Source organism: Halictus rubicundus, chromosome 2, assembly GCF_050948215.1.
Source record: "Halictus rubicundus isolate RS-2024b chromosome 2, iyHalRubi1_principal, whole genome shotgun sequence".
NCBI lineage: Eukaryota > Metazoa > Arthropoda > Insecta > Hymenoptera > Halictidae > Halictus > Halictus rubicundus.
The window spans coordinates 16,275,482-16,292,668 of NC_135150.1; the positions used below are offsets into that span (position 1 = coordinate 16,275,482).

At 33.8% G+C, this 17,187-nt stretch overlaps 4 protein-coding genes across 4 annotated transcripts; 1 reads left to right on the plus strand and 3 right to left on the minus strand.

The window, feature by feature from the left end:
• Positions 1-179: 179 nt before the first annotated feature.
• Fitm (acyl-coenzyme A diphosphatase Fitm) lies at positions 180-2,177 on the minus strand. Its single transcript, XM_076805635.1, has one exon. The coding sequence runs from the start codon at positions 1,890-1,892 to the stop codon at positions 708-710; it is 1,185 nt and encodes a 394-aa protein (XP_076661750.1). The 5' UTR covers positions 1,893-2,177; the 3' UTR covers positions 180-707.
• Positions 2,178-2,249: 72 nt separating this feature from the next.
• Positions 2,250-6,531, minus strand: LOC143365450 (uncharacterized). The gene is made up of 4 exons (XM_076805633.1): positions 5,988-6,531; positions 4,711-5,041; positions 4,065-4,619; positions 2,250-3,993 (listed from the first exon to the last, which is right to left on the minus strand). The coding sequence occupies exons 1-4, from the start codon at positions 6,120-6,122 to the stop codon at positions 3,284-3,286; spliced, it is 1,731 nt and encodes a 576-aa protein (XP_076661748.1). The 5' UTR covers positions 6,123-6,531; the 3' UTR covers positions 2,250-3,283.
• Positions 6,532-6,682: 151 nt separating this feature from the next.
• Positions 6,683-12,021, minus strand: Cds (CDP-diacylglycerol synthase). The gene is made up of 10 exons (XM_076805634.1): positions 11,810-12,021; positions 10,850-10,974; positions 10,670-10,766; positions 10,419-10,595; positions 9,758-9,960; positions 9,526-9,682; positions 9,294-9,446; positions 9,083-9,214; positions 8,810-8,944; positions 6,683-8,632 (listed from the first exon to the last, which is right to left on the minus strand). The coding sequence occupies exons 1-10, from the start codon at positions 11,849-11,851 to the stop codon at positions 8,543-8,545; spliced, it is 1,311 nt and encodes a 436-aa protein (XP_076661749.1). The 5' UTR covers positions 11,852-12,021; the 3' UTR covers positions 6,683-8,542.
• Positions 12,022-12,200: 179 nt separating this feature from the next.
• Positions 12,201-14,410, plus strand: LOC143365453 (glucose-fructose oxidoreductase domain-containing protein 1). The gene is made up of 3 exons (XM_076805636.1): positions 12,201-12,386; positions 12,482-13,238; positions 13,316-14,410. Exons 2-3 carry the CDS (start codon positions 12,752-12,754, stop codon positions 13,987-13,989), a joined length of 1,161 nt encoding a protein of 386 aa, XP_076661751.1. The 5' UTR covers positions 12,201-12,386; positions 12,482-12,751; the 3' UTR covers positions 13,990-14,410.
• The last annotated feature ends 2,777 nt before the right edge of the window (positions 14,411-17,187 follow it).

A 17,187-nucleotide genomic window follows, 5' to 3' on the forward strand; every position in this document is an offset into this window, starting at 1 on the left:
TAAATCCTACATGCAACAGTAGTACAGAAAAGTACAGAAAATCTGATAAATATGTGAAAATGAATACACGCATACACGTAAAATGGATGTGACAATGTATTTTGTACTTTCGACAACAGATTATATTACATTCGTATTACAAGTCCTTTTTTTTTTTAATCAATTACTGAGACAAACACTTTGTTAACAATAAAGTTTATTAAATATAAATTACAAAACAAGGTCAGGAAAGGTATATATCCATAAGAATAATTGTACTATGTAGGTGTAGTCTGATTGGTTGAACAATCCATACATAGGTAAATGAGGAATACGTACTTTGTTTTGATATACTGTATATATTACCAAACATAAACAACAATTGTTTGAGATACTTACGTAATTTAATTTAAATTTCTATCGCAAAAGTAGTAATTTCTTTATATAGACAAAATATCACCAAAAATGTGTGGAACTTATCGACGACTTCAAATACGTATTCAAAATGGGCAAATACCACATGAGCTAAAACCGTTTCCCAAGTAACACAATGAATCGCTTAGCAAATTTTTTGTTGATTATACATTGTATAATTAAAAAATACCACTATTATATACAATTCCGAAAATTGTATTAAGAAATATAATTAAGAAAGCTACCTAAAACCATCAAAAACTTCGACCAATCCAACCAATAAAATAAAAAAACAAGAAGCTGATTCTTAATTTTTATAATCTAGAGGTAGTTGCGTCAGTGTCTGATTGTCTATTGACACCATTCGTTTCGGTGTTATCTTGATTCGTGCGAATTGGAAGTCCCATAAATCTGTTTGTACCATTTAAAGTGCTGCGTCTTGATCTAATCGTATTGTTGTTGTCATGAACCTTCACCTCGTTGTATTTAAATAAACCGTCACCAGGTGGAGGTAGCGAATTTTTCGACGTTTTGTACCACCACTGATACGTGACGTACCATGTCAACACGGCAGCTACACCACCGATGAATTTCTCTATCATAATATGATAATAGAGCATCGTAGATATCAACATAATGTCCCACAGTAGCTGTTGCAGCGTCATCGCGACGAAAAGACCCCTGAGATAGGGGGTGAGCTCTTTGTGCGCCTTCTTCAAGAACTCTAAATCGGAGTTCGACAAATTCCGAAGTGGTCCGCTACTAGGATCGTTCGGAGTGGTTCGCGAGTGCTCCTCCCGCATAACCAAATCTTTTATACCCTCCCATCCGACTAACGAGGAGCCCTCTTCTGCTAGAATTAAACTTGAATATATCAGGATAAATGTGTGTCCGGATATGTCGAGACCACTCCAGAATTTGCCGGACTGAAGGCATTTCGCTTTCGTCTGCAATTGTATGTCCCTCGTGTTGAGGCATCGACCGTAATTCGTCTCGATGTAATTAAATAATCTGATCCATAATAACCAGGCAATCGTTGCCAGGGCCAATCTGGCAAGGTGTTTCAGTAGAAAGGACCGACGACCGCAGCCAAGTGTATGCGCAGTCAACACGACCCATGGAACGGTTACAGTCAGCAGCCACCCCCATCCCCACTTCACGAAGTATTGGTTCAGCATGTTATCCGAACGTGAGAAATATGTTCTTGGCATTGTAACAAAGTCCGCTATGATCGATACTACGAATATCGCACCACAATATATAGCAACCTTAAGTCTCGTATCGAACAGTAATGATTTTTTACAAACATGTAAAAACATCGTTACGAGAATTAGACCTATGGAACTGGGAGCAGCGGTCGGCCGAGTTCCGCCTCTGTCCTCCTGAGATGAATTCGGACGAAAGTTCAAACGGCTCGTTCTTACATTACTTGCTGTTGAACCAAACATTGTGGAATTGCCAAGCGTAGAATGCACATTTCTTCGCTTCCCCGTAGCCATCGTGTAACCAGTATAGTACAGGTTATCGCACGTACATATGTATTATTCGTATATCCAACACACGTCACATAGGCGCATGTCAGGCTATTTTCTCTTATACGAATCGAGGTTAGATTCCAGCCGCTTTTATTGCTTTCTTCATATACAGTTAACAACTTTGATTTATCAATTATTGTGGATCAGCTGATAGAAATTATCAGTCGAGTTACACACTGCATCGCACACCCGTTACTTAAAATAGTACAACTTACACTGTATGTAGTACTAGGTAAATGTGACCCACACTGATTTGCTCTGTCATCCATGGTCAGCCATCCCCACTACCATTCTGTAGAAATATTAATTCAAAACTGCATATTGTTTCGTGTAATGTTTTATTTGCATACGAAGCACTTCAAATTACTTCATCGAATTTCTCGAAATGAGGTTTTGCAAGATTTCTATATACATACATAAATTTACAAATTTTTTTTTATTTGTTGAGATTTGCAATATTATTACAACGTTCGTGACTGTTTTCATTCGAATTCTTTTATTTCAAGAAAGAATTATACATTTGAACAATCAACAAAATTTAATGTATTTAAGAAAATACAATCTATAGAGTCATATACAATTAGTACCGTTTGCTTCAGGGTTGGTATACTTTCATTTAGAAGCAAAATCATTTACAAGAAAGAAATCGGGAAAGCATCATTGCACTTTGGAATAATGAGTAATTAATTTACAATAATGTATAAATACATAAATTTTAAATAAAACGAATATAATAATACAAATTTGACTAGAATTAGATTTTTATTCGCTATTAAATTTCTATTATGCTGCACTAGCATTGGTGTGCAATAAGCTCTATTCCTTGTAGGAAATGATTCACTCGAGATGAATAATAAATTTACATGAAAAAAATCTCACACACACACTGTTAAGTAATATTAGAAAAGGAACTTTGCTATCTCTTTCAGGACTTTGTTAAACATACATATGTAATATGTTCTCTAATAACATGCGAGTATTTTTGCAAATTTAAATTTTATACATATGCTCATAATTTTTCTATATAACTTTTGCAAGGCACCATTGAGAGTTCATTTAAAATATGTAGACATTAACAATGGCCTCCTAGAATGAAAATTTGTTGTTTGAATGATGATTTTACATTAAATTAGGCAACTATGAAAATCATTGTTCCGTTACTCTTAATGTGTTGACTAGCTCTAATAGATTTATGACCAGTCACCTTCAATAATAAATTCACTTAAATATATTCACGAAATGGACTTAAGTTTCCGTTTCGTTTCGTTGTTGTTTATTATGCTTGCTTTTGAGTGGTGAAGCTGAGGGTAATGTACTTAAAAACAAGTATAGCTGCTAAGTAAACAGAAAAATCATTAAACACTTATACGTGGTAGACTAGTCATGATGGAATCTAATTTTACAACTTGAATGTTAGACGTCAGATAAAGTTCCTTTTGCGACTCTACATTATATGAAGACCAATAAGTTATTAATTCTGGGAATTTGTCTTCGCTCGTATAATCGATTTTAATTGAACTAAAACGGGCACGTAAATTCAAATTTGGTTGACAATCTGCGGCTTGACACAACTGAATAATGTCGCTCTGGCTTGCGTTCATCACTTGTACGTCTGTATAGTTTACAAAAACTATTAATACGCTTTCTATCAACCTTCTCTCTGTGATAGCAGACACTGTCTTTGTATGTTCTGTTATCGAATCGATCCATTGCCAAAACTTAATGGCGAATCCGGAAGTGTATGGATTCCCAGGTGTAACTAGAAAAGCTGGTTTCGATACAAAAGAATTTGAACTAACATGGTCCCATATGGTTATTGGTTGGCTTCCAGGTGCTTGCAACGTTAAGTTTATACTAGCTTTGCAAAATTCTCCAGGACATAAACCTTCATTTTCGATAGATAAAGAGTGATATAATGTAGGCCTCCAACTATGTTTCTCGTCGTCGTGCGTTAATGTTTCGAACATACGAAACGGTAATGATGACTTTGCTACAGATTGTTTATACGACTCTGGTAGCTTCATAGCATGAAGTAAACCAACAAAAGTCATTGTTTTAACAGTACCTGCAAAAGAAAAAACAATTCCATATAAAAATAAGCCATAAAATATCAATATCTAGAAAGTAATCACTTACTTTTTCTGCTATTATCGTTGCAAACGTAAGCTATAGTATCAATGGAAACGTATATGTCAATTAGCGAACAGTTTTCAGGTAAATATCTTCCTAGAAGAGTACCAGTCTTTCCGGATAAAAGAACAAGATTAGGCATACTTTGTATTGCTATTTCTATACTCAAAAAATCTGCAACTCCATCTGAATCAATATCTGGCAAAATGATAGGTAGCTTTTCAAATGTATGGATTTTTGAACTCCAGTGTATAATGCCTGCAATAGGATCGATACTAGCTAGGAGGCCTTGATCACCAGCAACTATGCAATCTGGTTTCCCAGATTTATCAGTATCAACCGAAATACAATCCATTTCAGTAGGTGATCTTTTCAATGAGACCAGCCATAACGGTGCACCACTACTTTCTTGCAATGACATAATCCCTCCTCCTGCTGATATTTGCCCCGGATCTTCGGATGTGTCATTCCCTTTGAATTTTTGTCCACGAACGAAGAATATCAGATTAGATGAATAATAAAGAAGTTCATCTTGAATGATAGAGATAGGCCCGTATAATTCTGAAAATGTACACATAAATAAAGTAACAAAAGTTTCATTAAATAACTATAAAAAATATATGTACTAAACAAGATATTCTATCGAACATACCTAGTCCATTTAAAGTTCTATGCCATGATATTGATGATTTAGGTTCAGAGATTGTAGGACATACCATTGAATTGTCGCAAGGTAAAACATACAAAAATACAACTATTGTTATAATGCAGAGCAATATGGACGTAACCAAACAAAATCGGCGAAGGGGAGACATGTCGCGTGGCTTCCACAAATCATTTTGATCATTTCCCTCGATTACCATTATTGGTATGTCATCTCTATAATATTTAAACATATTCTGTCCATTTTTCATACGATTCGTTGCATTTTTTGTTTCATCCAAAGGATAATATATTCCATTTTCATGAACTATGGTTGCTTCCTACAATTTTTTAAAGTTCGTAACATACTTTCTACATTCTTTGTGGAAAGTAAGTCGACACACTTTCTCTTGCATAAAAATACCAGAAGTCAAAACATGATAATAAATACATACTTCTTTTAATTTGATCACAGAATATGGATAATTTTTTTTACATTTGTTTCTTAATTAACTTTGTTAAACATTTATAATATTAAATTTAAACTCAATTAATATGACTCACTTATATTATTTATTGATCCTGTATCAAATTCTGAAGGTGGTTAAATCTGTAACCTCAAATGTAGCAACAGCTTTGTTTATAATAATGGCTTCATTTTATTTTAATTTTGTTTTATAATAAGCATGGCAAGTTATAGTTTTGTCGATTAGTAGTTATATTGCTTCATTTTGAAGAGCAATGATAATCGTATCAACTTCGCACCAGGTGATGCTTTAATTTTCTTACATTTTACTTTTTTCTTTAACGTCTGATAATTATAAAGTTTGTCAAACAATATAGAACAGAGGGAGTAATAAATACTATGTCAAACAATCTCTTATTATGCAACAGAACAATAGATTACTAAGTTGTATTAAAATATACTGATATACTTAAGGAAAATAATAAACAAATGATTGTTATATGTGAGAAACAAGTTGACAAACATATGCAACGAGATAAATATAAATGTATGCGTGTATTTATAAACATTTTGTAGTCATTTATTATTGTTTCCATTAACGTACTTCTCAATTAGCATTTGTTTCCTATTCGAACTATGTTTAAACAAATATATTGTTGCGCGTCAACGTACTTTCCACGATAAGTATATGTATATTATGAGTAATCGTTCATATAATACGCTACGTTTTTCACATTCTCCGCCAGATTTAGTATGCTTTAGACTTCATTTATATCATTCGATATAGTAAATTAGTAGCATTTTTTTGAATTTGATCTTACCGCTAGTGGATCGTCTGTATGCTCTTTAGGAGCTTCGTTTTGTTGGGGCAAACCATCTTCATCTTCTGTATCGGTGTTACTTATACTTTGTGGCAAAGGAGCGTAACCCTTGCCACCGTGATGATCAATCGACATGTCAAATGAAGCTTTTATAAAATATATCACCGACTTCCAAAAACTGAACTCAATGTTTATGTGGGCACATATGTATATTTATATCATCACCGTATCACTGTCTGTCAACTGCAAAGTATTAATAGCGAGTGAACACAGTTCGAGTCAAATATCACTTCACAGTATACCAACAATTGCTCGATACTATTATGCGACCGCGCGAACTTAGGTACGATCAGGTACGATAACAAACGATAGCAGACGACAACGTTTAAATTCCTGCAGTATTACCAATAGAAATAGGAGCCAAATTTGAAATACGGAATGTACCTCCATTTTCTAATGGGATTGTTTACTTTATAACATATAATTAATTAGAACAGATAAATGAAAAAAAAAGAAAGGAAATGTGACAAGGGATTTGAATTTTCATAAACAGAATAACGAAATCTATAAGTCCTCAGAGTTTCAACTAAATTGGTAACCTTTAAAGGTCGTACGCTTTCCTTGGAAGCTGAGAAGATAAGAAGATAAAGGGGAAGTTCTCATAGGAGCCTCTGACAAAAATTCAACAGCAAGAGTAACATTTACAAGAACTTCCTTTATTTCCTTTTGCTACTACATAAATATATATTATCATACATTTACATTTAAGTCACCTTTATTTAAGAATCTATGGTTGTAATAACATATCTATTACATCATAAATCTTTCATCTAAACACGTATGTATATTTTGTTATGTGTGTCTATTAAATAAATATACTTACATTTATCTATTTATATATTACTGTTCTCTCTCATTCTATATACACACATATATTTAACATCATATTTTTAACATTGAAATATTTCTTAGGATACAAGCATTTGGTGATAAAGGAAAGTACAAATATTTAATTTGGAATTAGGTACATTGTGTAATTTGCTTGTACAAGCATACATCAATTAACTTTATGAAACGCATATAAAATTTCAATTGGAAATGTAATGTAATCACACAAAAATATTGTAGTTGTGCCACTTTAACATTTTTCTCCTTCCTCAATTGTATAACATTCCCTTAAAGATTTTCTTATTTCTAAAAACAATTGGCACAATTTTAAGTAGATCTGAGAGAATAACTTGGAACAAAATATTTTCTAATAATATTTTTCAGTATTTGTAAATCTAGTAAAATTGATCAATCTTGTACTAAATTTTAAGACTATTTTATTACTTAATTTATTGGTATATGGTATGAAAAATATTCGTAATATGCTAAATAAGAAAGAACTAAGAGTACTAAGTAAAAAAATAGTTATCGTGGAAAACAGTTACATTTCCATTTAACTTTCTTATCCTTCTTTGTAATAAAATTAAAAATATATGGAAGTTACTTTCTTTCATCTTATTTTCATTGTTACACTTGGTAGATACAATTAAACCGTAGCTATGTTCTGAGTCACATTGTTTAGAAACATACATTTGTTAAATTCGTAAGTACCGTACTTGTTAATAAAATATGGATACAATTATTTATTAGTATGTATCGGTATCGTTGAACTATGTCTTGTTGAATTTTTATTGTATCTTCGTGAAGAAGATATTACGCCGAACGTATTAATCTCAAAGTTAGTATTGATCATAAAGAAAATTGCAAAATTCTCTTGGTTCATTTTTCATACCCACGTTAGTTTGTACAGATTAATTATACGTACATAATGAGTAGATTATAGAGGCAAGCTAAAGAAATACTCTTTATATTCCTGTTGTACAATTAGTAATATATTATAAAAAATATGGAGACTTGCTGATTTTTCAAATAAAACTAGCTATTGTATGTCATGCTTTCTTTAAAATTATATGTATGAAATATATGGATTGTGTCAGAGATTCGCTTCTAATACTATAGATTTTAAATGCACAATTAGGATTTAAAAATATATTGAGATCTGATTTAATTTGATGATCCGGTTTTGGGCACGTATAAGAAATTCATTGATTTCATCGACCAATTTACAATTATATTGCAATGTATAGAAAAAGAAAACATGTACTTAAAAAATCTGTAAGAAATTGGAAGTTTTCCTTTTACAACACACAGTGTCTTCAACATTCTTTGGTTTCATTGATAAAAAAGAAATTCTCAACTGAATTTCTATCATCATCACAGTTTGACAAACATTATTTCCTTGATAAAAAATGGACTGTTTGTTGCGGAATGCAAAAAAACTGCAAATGTTGCATGGCATGTTTCTTAATCTTCTAATTATAAAATAAACTTTACCATCATAATTTAATATGAAGTTACGATTAATATTGTTACTGCAACTTATGCAAGCGTACATTGCACACAATATTCGGACAAATGTTAGAAATAACAGCAGTTAGTTTTTCTAACATTTTGCATAATTTAAACGTAAACTCTTATAGTTAGTCATGTCAATTGGTGGTGGAACATTAATATATATTTATTAAACCTCTGTTTTCTAGTGAATCCTTTAGCGTTTGGAATAACTGCAGCTGTTGCTCTGGTTTTAAGCTGTATACCTACATTGCATAGATTTAAAAAAATATTTTTTATTAGTTTTAAGATGTTATTTTAAAAAGATAGTATTGTAAAAATGATATCTTGTTTACTGATAAGTTGAGTTTGATTATTAAGTAATAATAGGAAGTCGTAAATAGTAACACTAAATGTAATAATAAAAATTTGTAATACTTTACCTGTTGTAGAAGTTTTTGAGGCGAAGCAGTTTGAATAAACGAAGAAATATAGACATTCACAAATGTTGCCATTAAATACTGGCAATCGAACCTGTCCATTATTCCTCCATGTCCAGGAATAACATCTCCAAAATCCTGTATGAAATGAAATGTATTTTATTGAGGTGTGTGAGAACCCCGATAGTCGGGACGAGTCGGGTATTCGGAAATTTCGATATATTTGAGAACCCATCCCGATCCCGAATCAAATTCTCTTTACTCAATAAAAACTACCTTAATTTTGAATGCTCTTTTAAAACCGCTGGCGAAGAATCCTCCGAATGGCCCAATTACAGAACTGAATACTGACATTGACAGCGAGTGTAGTAAGAATGGATACAGCGTCACAGTCGATTTTCCACTAATCTGGAAAAGATAAAGTAAAACGTTTCCACAGACGTTCTTACAAAATGCAAACTAAATTCTGGACTTTCAAATGAATTACCACTTTCCATACAACTTGTAAACTGCTAGGCAAACCATATTCCTGAGGTTGAAACAAACTAGATGGTTCGCAATCAATAGTCATTCGTCCTAATGCTTCACTGTATTCAATGGGACAGACAAAGTAGCGATACTGACACATGATGTACGATATCTGAAATACTTTTTCTCTCACTTCTGTTCGCAAGAATGTAACTCTGTAGAAATATTTTTTAAGAAAATAAAACTATTACCATTAAACCAAGAATAACCGTTGAGATACCACCACCTATAAAACCTTCCCAAGTCTTTTTTGGAGACAATTTAATTAAAGGTGTTTTACCAAAGAAGAAACCGAACATGTATGCCATCACATCATTTGCCACTATCATACTAACTGGAACAATAAACCTGAAAAAAGTAAATATACACAATCAAAAAATGTATTTCCAGAGCAATATTAATTTACATAAATAAACAACTCACCATATCAAACCTTCGAAAATGTTTTTAATTATGAGGTAACTTTGTGTCACAACAATAAGTAGGGCAACGTGTGTCCAAGCAAATAGGGAAAACTGTTTCATATAGTATTTCTTTACGAGTGACAGTACAAACCATACAAAACCAACGATGTATAGACAAAATGAAATAAAACGGTGGTAGGTAACAAGTATACGTAAATATTCCTAAAAAGATGAGAAAACTTATTAATAAAAATTCATGAAATATTTGGAAAATTAAAAACGTAAAAAATTATGGACTCTAAATTTTTTGTGGCGTTTAATGCGGAAAACAGCATTTCATATGTACAGATCTAATGGAAGCCTCAGAAAGTAGAACTGGAAGCCATATAAACTATATAAAGATGATACTCAAAGGTGTCTATTGATTTTATGTCAACCTATATGTATTCATAAAACTATATTTCACAATTTAATTCAATTACATTTACAAGGTGAACTACATAACATGGCCACTTACATTATTCTTGTTGTTAGCAGATTGATAAAAAAACTTTTTATATTATACATGATATCAAGGTTTAAGTAGAACAAATTTACTGAAAAATTTTCATTGCTATCCAATAAAATTATACAACATTTATACAATTATACGAGATATAAAATTACACGATAGTACTCACTGTTCTGTTAATAACCACAGCAAAATAATCCATTAAATTTTCTCCGTAAAAGAAATAGTTGGATGTAATTAAGAAATACCATGAGAGAGATCTAAACCATGGTAAACCATGAATTCTGTAGACAGCATATCCAATGTTAATAATTTCTTGGAAACATTTAACTTGTACAACGAGCGTCTATTGAAATATATGAAGACATATAATATTTCCTTATGAATTACATCGTACAATTAGCAGAAAAAAAAACTTACTGTAGCCATCAGTGCTAATGGTCCAATATAAATAATTCCACAAAATCCAATAATCATAAAGAGTGCAAAAATAGTCCTAATCACCCAGTTTTTCCAGCTGAAATATTAAATAATCTTTACAGTATTCAATATATGTATATCATTCGTAAACAACGAAGGTAGTGCATGTGAGAATTTTACCGATCTGATAAGCCGGAAAGGGCTGATTCCAAAATGTGAGGAGTATGATCAGTTCCCTGTGGCAGGCTCTTTGCCAGCTCCTCCACTTCCAACTTTGCGTCATCTTCAGATTCCACATCTTCCTTCTATACAATATAAAACATAAATATCATTTATTAACTTTGCCGCATTAATTATGAGTTTGAAAGAGTTTATACTACTAAATTTTATTAAATTAAAATTAAAAATGAATATAATAAAAATTTGATTATAATATTTAGTTCATAGAGAAAATACAATTAACTACTTATAATTAACGTGACTTTGCTGAAAGAATTTGTATTTATGCAGATTTATATTCATATAAATAACAGAGTGTAAAGTCTAACGAACACCTAAAAGTTTAAGATAACAGCATGTTTCTATTAACATAAAACAATTTCAATCATCCCTAATTATAAAGTGAATATTGCAATTCATAATGAAAATAATATTACTGATAGCACGTAAAACAAATACTTTTTAAACATGTCAATAATATAAGGATTGAATATGTAAATGTTTTTAAGCTTGGAACTTCTTATGTGTCTCATCTTCTAATTAAGATAGCGAATACATCGTATAAATACTATCAATTAATTAATTAATTAATGTAAAAATACTATTAAAAAATATTTCACCCAGAAGTATAATTATGTATATAAAGAATGTATTTTTGACAAACACCGTATAGCTAAAGTCGCATTCCTACAGCTATATCATAAAAATAATATTAGTGGCAGATTGCATTGGTGTAATGATTTAGTGTTAGTAGCTGTCATAGTCGTTATTCAATTCATTTAATATGTATGTATAACATTGAATATGAAGGTCAACACGCAGTTAATCACAGTGAATTACAGAATGGGAGACACAAACAAACTAGCAAAAAATAGTCACGCGGCCTCAATGAAACTTGTAAAATAGGAAAAAACCGTTTACCTGATCATCATTGACGACTATTCTCTTGCGAATTTCCGTCATGTTTTATTCGTTGAATAGCTTTACGACACTTACACTTGAATGAAAAACTTAAAGTAAAAAATAGCAAAGTGACCGCTGGTTCATATGGTTCACCTGCATATTTACATATTTAAATAATTAATTAAATACAACGGACGTGACAAACGGCTATCATCTTTGCGCAATGCAAACTGACAGGTTAGCGCAGGGCACGATCATCGTCGATGTTCGGTTTATTTCGAGTACCTTCGGAAAATCAATGATAAAAAATGACTGACAAGTGAATGGAAACTAATGACTCGTTCGCAATACGCCACAGTACACTTGTGTCAAGCAACGGAGTTCATAAAGCGATATACATATGTAAAATAAATGTTATACTTGATGTTAACTTGATGAGACTGTAATTCTGACACACGTATTTTACATATTTGAGCACATGTTTTATCGTAATTGAGTTAATAAATTGAAATGCTAAATTTATCATGAAGATACAGATTAAAATATTTGTCGTTATCTGGTGGTATAATTTATTGTTACTACTGTTTGTTACATTGTAAGTTTATTTTTACTTATTTAAAAATTTTCAGTATAGGATTCTTTCTTACACAGTATTCGTTTTCTGGTTACTGGTTTATTCTTCTGAGGTAGGGACTTTCATGAAATTTCGCCTTTACAAACTGTAATGTGATGTCAGAGACGAAATCTTTGGTGATGTTCTTACCTGGTTGTAATATACATACATAGCTTTTGACAATGTTTTGTTTGTTGTGTATACTAAAGATAACAATTAAAGGATATCGATAGAAACGAATACGAAAGTATACGGTATAAAAGTATTAAAAGTATTTTTCGACCGAAAGTAAGATTAAATTATTAATATTTGATAAAACTAGCGAGGGGAAAGTTTAAGAATTGAATATGACATTGCCTGGTATTGGAGTTTTTGGTACTGGAAGCATTGTAAGGATTATTATTCCATTTCTGAGAGAGAAAGGCTTTAGGATTGAAGCTATCTGGGGCCGTACATTGGCAGAAGTATCAGAAGTTGCGACTGACCTAGATATACCGTTTCATACTAGTCGAATAGATGATGTATTGCTCAGGAAGGATGTTGATTTAATCTTTATTATGTGCTCTCCCAGCTTGCATGCACAAATTGCAGTGAAAGCGTTAGGCATAGGAAAGCATGTTGTGTGTGATAAACCTGCTGGTTTAAGTCAAAGCGAAGCTTTAAAAATGGTGCGAGCTGCACAGTATTATCCTTCGTTAATAAGTATTGTCAACCATAGTTTAAGATTTTTGCCAGCATTCGTTGACATGAAAAAGGCTTTAGAGGAAGGATATTTAGGTGGTGTTGTAACTGTTGTAGAAGTTAGAGTACATATGGGCAGTTTATTACACAATGGTTTGTATTCAAATAAATTATCATTCTGAAAAGTATTTTGTACTTTTATACAACTATAATTTTCTATATTTTTATAGGATACGATTGGTTGTGCGACGATATAATGGGAGGAGGAATTTTAGCATTAGTAGGGAGTCATGTAATAGATTTAATTTTTCATTTGACTGGTCAACACGCCTCCAAAGTACATGCAGTGGTTCGTACTTTCACCCAAACTACAAAGCATATAAATGGAATAAGGCACGTTACGTCGCCAGACTTTTGTAGTTTTCAAATGGAATTGAGTGGTGGTACATTGGTAACGGTAACCCTAAGCAACCATTTGCAAGGTCAACTTTCTCAAGAGGTATTAATATGTGGAGGTGGTAATCATCTTCTTGCACGCGGCGGAGATCTATATGGCTACCGTAACGGGCAAGAAGAAATGTTATATCATGATACAGATGATTTGCAAGATATACCATTTCCTATCACCGATTCCATTCCAAGACCGTATGTCAAGGGACTAAGAAACATGATTTCTGCATTGAGACAAGCTTTCCAATCTGTTGAAGATAAAAAGGGTTGGGTAAAAGAACCAGTATTTTCTGCATCAACTTTCGAAGATGGCTTGTACGTTCAAGCAGTCATCGATGCACTGCGACAAAGTAACAAACGACGGGAATGGGTGAAAGTTAATATTTTGACAGAAGAACCAGACCCAAATCCTTTACTGAGTGCAGCTGTTAGAGCTACAGCAATTTCTATATAAAGCAAACGTTGTACAAAGACTGGTTTATTGTTATACAAACATCTTTAGTGTCACTGATAAATAATCTGCTGAAGAGAAAAATAATGATTAATCACAAGTTTTATTAAAAAGGTAGCTCTACGTACAAAATGAACATTTATCATTAAATTTAGATCAACTAATTATTTATTTCATTCGAGATACTAAAAGTATGGCGATTACATTGTAAATATGTGTATAAATATGTATGAAATTAACAAATTCTTTCATTTGTTTTGACTCATACAATATAGTGTAACATTTTGACATTCACATTAACAAAACGATGCATGCATTATACAAATACTTATTTATATACTGATAAAACTATTTATGCCTTAGTCCGAGATATACAAAGAAATGTCACTGTAAATAAAATTTTTTATATTTATATTTAATGTTATCTTATTAATCCATTATTAATTTATTGCACATTGATTTTTATTTAAGGTTTGTATAGAAATCAATTATACTTAAATGATTGAATAAATTAATACAGAAGCAAATTGAAACAAAGTTGCAATTATTTAACAAAATTCAGAAGGGTTTCCAGAGATCCTGATATTTCTAGTAGAGGATTTATGAAACAGTCTTCTACTAATGTCGCAAAATTGTTTAAAAATTATGAACGTTTTAAAGATTGAGCTATGATGTCAGCGAGCGCTGACGTCATCGTTCTTGATACTGCGTGTAGCCTGTGGTTATTACTTCACGACAGACAATAATAGCAATAGCTGTAATGCGTGCTAAAGCTTTTTCTACGATACAAAAGTACTACTGTAATTAAATTAGTTATCAAGAAATTGATTTCGGTTTATTTGAAAGAATTTACAAAGACTTTTCCAATTCCTTAATTGCGTTGCTAGATAGCGCCACCGTTCGCGTTTAACTCATTAAACCATTTATTAAATATTTAACCACTCGTGCACAGCACCATCTGATTTCGTTATTCAACGAATTTTCAGCAAAATGGAATAGACAATCTTTACTCTTCGAAATTAGACACGTTGCTATTATATTATGCAACGATACTCAAATAAACAAAGCGTATGTTTGTACATCGACATACAATTTTACGCGCATCTCCATGCAGCTGCGCACGATTAAAAAGTTGTGAATCGTGGACATAACTGAAAACCAGAACAGAGTAATTTGGAAAAGGTCACATTGGTCAACGTAAAATTTTATTTTTCATTTGCAAATCTCGCTCGGTTGTTGTGGTCGTTGAACGATTCGATGGAAAGGCGATTAAAACCATGCGTATGGTGTTCGTGGGCTGTTCGCGCGTTCTGCGCATCTGGCAGGCAGCGGCGCGCAGCGCGCGCACGCGCAAATTTCACACAGATTCAAAATTGATCTCGAGCTATCGGTACGCGAAAAGAGGAAAGCGAACGGCATAGACGGAGGTCAAGTTTTCATCATACGCGCGATAGACAGGGTAGCTTTACGGCAATTCCCCACGCAGGCGCATATCTGGCTGTAGTCCAAACAATACCTCTGTCCGCTGTCGCGGGCCAGCTATAATAGTAGTACAATTCGTATCGTCATCGCTACCGGATACACGATCGGCGATGTTACCAGTTACCATCCGTCGTTACCACTGCCGTCTCGAGCGACCCGAACGTCGAATGAAAACGTAATTCGCGTGTTCTCTGGCTCGATATTAAACCGGCCGACGGATCGAACTGTGCGGTCGTGCCCGGATTTCAAATTGTCACGGTAGATATCGTTGAAGAAACGGGGAATAACCTCGGGACCGTTCTCCTCTCGCGTTGCATCTAAGCCCGTGACTATGCTACATTGTCCATCTCCTAATCGATAGACGCGTGAACGTCGATTGCAGCGCTTGGTGTGGAACAAGTGGTAGTACGGTGCCCTCGTCACTGTTCGTCACTGATCGTCACTACTCGTCACGGGTGCATTATTCGTCGCGGTAGCCACGACAAGATGCGGCGCTACATCGTGGTGCACAACGTCTTGTCTTCTCGGGCGAATGGTGACCGTGTATAAAGCAGAGGTAAGTCGCTGAGAGAGGGAGAGAGAGAGAGAGTGAGAGTGAGAGAGAGAGGGAGAGGGAGAGAGAAAAAAAAGAAATATTCGCGCGAGACCGTTGTCGGTACGTTTCTACTGGCTTACATCTATTTCCGTATAGTAGCCTGCTTCGTTATAGCACGGTGCCGGCACGCGTCAAATACTGTCCCCGAATAACGCGCGTACAGACCCAGATATGTTGAACCTCTCAGCTGCTCGCTCTTGAATCTGTCAAAAATACACGAGTCTCCACGCGTTCCTCGAAGTCTCACTGAAAAACTCGCTCCGTCGATTGAACATTATGTTCCACGATATTGCGTTCGTTTATTCGCAAAAACTCGGCATTATGCGCGAGAGCCTCCGTGCTCAATCACAGCACCGAGGTTACCGATTTTATTACAAAATTGCCGTATGTCTATTATCGGTGTCACTTGACCCTCGAGAGAGCAGAGTAATAATGTCAACTAATGGGAATGGATCAAGACCAGCCAAAGATCAGACTGTCGCACCTGACGGGTTTACACAAAATTGGGGGCTGTAACAGCATCTTTCATTCAGAAGAGAGAATCGATAAGGTCTCCAGGTCAGTCTGGGTCAAATTTTACGGCTTACGAAAACAGAAACCACCGGACGAAGTAAAGGTCAAGAAAATTGTGCGCTATGTCTGGGAACGGGGTGGTGGGGTTAGGGTATACTAGGTCGAATACAGCAGTGCCTAATAAAATCTACTAACACCGTGATGCCTGGTCAAGGTAGGGTGAGGGACCCAATTACCGTGTCTATATTAATTGTACTTTTAAAGCATCATGAACATTAAAAAAGAGATATATAACCTACACATTAACTGATTTTAATGGAAATAATGTAATATTCATTACGCTTTAAAAATACGTATGATTGATATAAGCACGGTAATTGGCACCCCCACAGTAATTGGTTCCCTTACCCTACGCATTCTTTAAATCGCGGAAGATATTCGAAAAAGGGGAGCTGTGTTAGAACGCGAGGAATGACGATGATCGTTCGTGTCACTTTACCTTCGTTTACCTTCTCCACTTTACCACTCTAATCTCCGGTAACGTGACAATGGCACAAGTTGTGCAACAGTGGGGAACAATTGAATAAAAGTGTCGATCGTCCGACGGTTCG